This window comes from Haplochromis burtoni, unplaced genomic scaffold (assembly GCF_018398535.1).
Source record: "Haplochromis burtoni strain Fernald_Lab_line unplaced genomic scaffold, NCSU_Asbu1 Contig_3869, whole genome shotgun sequence".
Lineage (NCBI taxonomy): Eukaryota > Metazoa > Chordata > Actinopteri > Cichliformes > Cichlidae > Haplochromis > Haplochromis burtoni.
This window is the reverse complement of record NW_024586230.1, coordinates 1-4,649: the sequence shown is the minus strand read 5'-3', so window position 1 is coordinate 4,649 and position 4,649 is coordinate 1. Positions and strand designations below refer to the sequence as shown.

The 4,649-nt window shown below is 39.8% G+C and overlaps 1 protein-coding gene across 1 annotated transcript; it reads left to right on the top strand.

Annotated features, from left to right (window-relative positions):
- The first annotated feature begins 527 nt into the window (after positions 1–527).
- tlr2 (toll-like receptor 2) lies at positions 528–4,328 on the top strand. Its single transcript, XM_005953351.3, has 5 exons — positions 528–1,817; positions 1,919–2,098; positions 2,175–2,315; positions 2,392–2,900; positions 3,505–4,328. Exons 1-5 carry the CDS (start codon positions 1,662–1,664, stop codon positions 3,905–3,907), a joined length of 1,389 nt encoding a protein of 462 aa, XP_005953413.3. The 5' UTR covers positions 528–1,661; the 3' UTR covers positions 3,908–4,328.
- Positions 4,329–4,649: the final 321 nt, after the last annotated feature.

The following is a 4,649-nucleotide window of genomic DNA, read 5'->3' as shown; positions in this document are numbered from 1 at the left end:
AAATGCTGTAATTTGATTATTTTAATAAACCATGTAACTTGGATGGATTCAATGCTGGTGTAACCACAGTGCACACGTCTGATGTCGCTCATAGTGGTCCAAGGAACTGCTCAGGAGGTTTGTGTGTTCGCTCAGACACATGAAAAATTAGAGGGAACATTGACGATTGACCCTCTTGAATACTCTTTCTCATTATTGGATTCACCTGTGTATGTAGGTCAGGGGTCACTGAGCTTACCAATAATAAGTTCTAAAGGTTTTGGAATCAATAAAATAACAAGAGTGCCCAAATTTATGCACCTGCCTGATTTTGTTTAAACAATTATTGCACACTTTCTGTGGATGCAATCAACTTCATTTCACTTCTCAAATATCACTGTGTGTGTCTTCTATACAATATATTTAACCTCCTAGGACCTGGCATCCACAAATGTGGACATCACATTTTGGGATGTCTAGACGGGATGTCTGACATTTTTAATTGTAAAAACCAACAATTTATACAGGAAAATAATGACTATTGACAACGTTGCCCAAACTTTTGCATCCCACTGTAGTATACTGTGCCAGTCTCTAAAGTGACCAACCCTGTAATGTATGCTGCTTGTGTACTCTCTAGAGAAATTTTTTCAGGATATCCATACAGTGATCAACTATGATTTTGAAAGCCTTGAGTTCACTGTTTTCAGTTGAAGATGGATTTTTTTAAGCTGACAAAAAAAACCAAAACTAGTCAGATTAAATTAAAACAAATCTGTCTAGCGGAACATAAACAGACACCTAGATGGTCTGTTTATTTTGTTACTTATCTTTAGGTCATCTGTGAGTTTGGCTTTTGTGGAGTTTGTGTGAAGATGTGGATAATTTTCAGATCAGCATGTATTCAAGAGAAAGGTTTTAGCTTACAAGTTTTACTTGTATATACTGTTTATACATACCATAGATGAAGATGGCCATTTCATCTAAAAACTCTTGTTTTTATTTTCTCTGACCCTAGTGTAGTTGAAATCAAAGCCAGAGATTTGTTGAACTATTTACTGATATTATAGATTGTATCAACACATCCCTTTCATTTTAAGTTTTCCTTACAGAGTTAACCTCTTCAGGAGACATAAAATCAAACTAAGGATACTTGCAAACATGTTTATAATGGCCTGCAGGGTAGTTGGATGTTCTTTCAAGTTTCTACATGAAACTTTTTTACCTGATAGTTGCAACAATATACTTTGTTCATAGACTGTTTTCTGCATTGTACATGGAAATGGAAATGATTGCCAAAGATGACCCATTTTCCTGTGCATGCAATATTTACATCTGTCCACCATTTTTCTTTAATTTGGCTAATCCAGGGTCATGCAGGGGCCCAGAGACTATCCCACCTTATAGGGTAGCAGGGTACACCTCGGACAGGTATCTAGTATGTTGCAAGACTAAAAAAGAGAGACAGATAACTATTCGTTTTCACAATCAGACCTGTGGCCAAATAAGAATCAACGGTTTACCTAACATGTCTGTCTTGTGGACGGATGTTGGAGTTGTAATGCAAACTGGAGGAAAATACTAGGGGAGACACTAATGGAACTAGTGTCTCCCCTTACCTTACAGCTTCCCACTTTGCAGTCATATTGACGAGTTTTGGTTCTTTCCTTTAGGTGTTTGTGATGCCTTGTCTTACATCCCATCTGCTGAAGAACCTGCAGTATCTGGACCTGTCCGACAACCTTCTGACGGACCTGACTCTGGTGGAGACGCTTTGTGGTACAACACAAACTTTGAAGGACATTCGAGTTTTAAACTTCAGTGGAAATGCTCTGAAGGTGAAGTATGAAACTTTACTAAAATCTGCGTTACCTACAAGTATTCAAGAATTCTGAGGACGACAAGTACTTTCCATCTTTCATTCCCCATTTCTGTCCAGTCTTTGTCCACCGTGAGCCGACTGGTCACAAAGTTCTCTAAACTGACACACCTGGATATTAGTAGGACCGGTTACAGCTTCATGCCCTCAAGCTGTCCTTGGCCTTCCACCCTGCGATTCCTAAACATCTCCGGGGCAAAGTTCACAGCCATTACCCCCTGTCTACCCCAAACCCTGGAGGTATGAAGACCATGTATTGACCTGGCAGATTGACCTGGCAACCTATTTTTTTTCCCTTATGCTTTATTCTTTACAGGTGCTGGATTTGAGCAACAACAACCTTAAAGATTTCACTCTACTTCTGCCTGTACTCAGGGAACTGTATCTCTCTGGCAACAAGTTTCTGAGGTTGCCCTCTGGGCTATCCTTCCCCAATCTACAAACCCTGACCATCCAGGTAATAAGTCAGATCATATGTTTATGCTTCTGATCCTCTTAGTGTTTCCATTATGATACACATTTTATTTCCACAGTCAAATACCCTGAACATGTTTGGCAAAACAGACCTCCAGTCATACCAGCGACTCGATAACCTCCAGGCTGGTCAGAATAAGTTTGTCTGCTCCTGTGACTTTGTCAGCTTTGTCCAGTTGGAACTCCGAGGAGGTGGAGGTATACAACTGACAGATGGAGTGGACAGCTACATCTGTGACTACCCTTTCTATCTACATGGACAGCCAGTGGATCAAGTCCGACTCTCAGTTGTCATGTGCCATCAGGTTTTGTTTGTGTCAGTGAGCTGTGGCTTGGCGTTGTTTGTAGCCACTCTGCTATCTGTGGTGCTGTGGCGCATCCATGCCTTTTGGTACCTCAAGATGATCTGGGCATGGCTCAAGACCAAGCGTAATTCTCGACAACGGCAGCAACGCAGAGATAAGGCAGACACAGAAGCCCTGATATCCTTTGATGCCTTTGTTTCCTACAGTGAAAGAGATGCTGGCTGGGTGGAAAATTTTTTGGTACCTGAGCTAGAGGAGCCAAGGTAAGTTCATCAGTTTTTGTGATATTATTTGACACAATTTCAGCCAAAGTGTCCATATTGTCATTACTGTGTTCATCAGTAATAAAGGTTTCAGTGTAGGTTTTCTGAACAAATACAGCTATCTGGCATTTTTTAAAAGGGTAGTTCTGACATCCGACAATGAAACTGCTCTCTGTGTAAATGCTGCATGATATAGGTAACTAGAGCTTTTGGCTACTGTTAAGGACGGTTAAGAAGACAAAATTGGGTTTCAAACATAGTTTAACCTAAATAAACTGAAACACTTCCAAACTGGGTATATCAACCTCTTTAAAAAGCTTCCATTTTTTAATAACCTAAATTTTGGGGTGATGTAGAACACTTGACATGGAAGATCTTTGATCAAGATCTGAGTCCAAAACAATGTGTTATCAAAGCAAGTTTAATAGAGTTTTTAAAATTCTTGCATTAACCATTTTTTAAATCATACAGATTTAAACTCATGAAATGATTGCAAAACTTAAAGTATATTAATTATTTTGATTGTGCAGTCTCTGGCTTATACGCTGTATACCAAATTAGAAAGTAGAAAGGCTGAAAGCTGCTTTTTTCTTCACTTCAACAGTGAAAGCAGCTCTGGGACTAGGTCAACATCCCACCGGCCCTTGACTCTCTGCCTTCACAAGCGGGATTTCCTTCCTGGACAATGGATTGTGGACAACATCATGAATGCTATCGAACGCAGTCGGAGAACTGTCTTCATCCTCTCCGAGAATTTTGTGCAGTCTGACTGGTGCCGCTATGAGCTTGACTTCTCTCACTTCTGGCTTTTTGATGGTCAAGCCACTGGTGAGGCAGCCATTTTGATCCTACTAGAGCCATTGTCCAAGGATGATGTCCCCAAACGCTTCTACAAACTGCGCAAACTGATGAGTTCCACCACCTACCTAGAGTGGCCACAGGAGGAAGAGAAGAGGGAGGAGTTCTGGAGGAGTCTGCGCAATGCTTTGAGAGGAAACGATAACTAAAAGAGCAGAATATAATAAAGAATGAGAAGAAAAAGAAAGAGTTGGACAATAAGGGATAAATAAAGTCAAAGTAAAGCTGTAGCATCTTAATTCACTGATATCCAAGTCATCATTACTGAAAATCACAACCCTAGCCCCAAACCCCAAATTTATTCCTGTGTTTTGGAGAAAAGCAAAAAGGGTTGTGGTTGTTACCAGTTTCTGTCAGTCCAAGGAGGTGGCCTCCTCCACCAACTAGGACATCATTGTCACTAGGGATGGGAATTGATAACAATTTAGTAATCCCAGTTCTTGTTTCACTTATCAATCTCATTGTCTCCAATGTGAGAGTCACCACCATCTCTAAGCAGCAAATCAAAGACATTAAAATCATGCTAATTAATTACATGCTGTATGCTCAAATGTTTGTACATGTCAGAGCCTCTTTGTTGTGATCAGTTTTGGGATCATTACTCGAAAAAAGTAATTATTGCACATATTGCAAAGAACGCTTTTCTTTAAAGTAATGCAGTACATTACTTCATTACAAACAGGATAAAGATGTTTGTTATACTACTCATTACTTTAATTTTACTATTTAAAATTATCTGAAAAACACGTTCACATTATTACCGTTCACAATATAAACCTGAGGCTACAGCCCTAAACACCAACACAAATCCCTATCCTGATGACCAGAGATGGGCAGTAACGCGTTACTTGTAACACGTTACTGTAATCTGATTACTTTTTTCAAGTAACG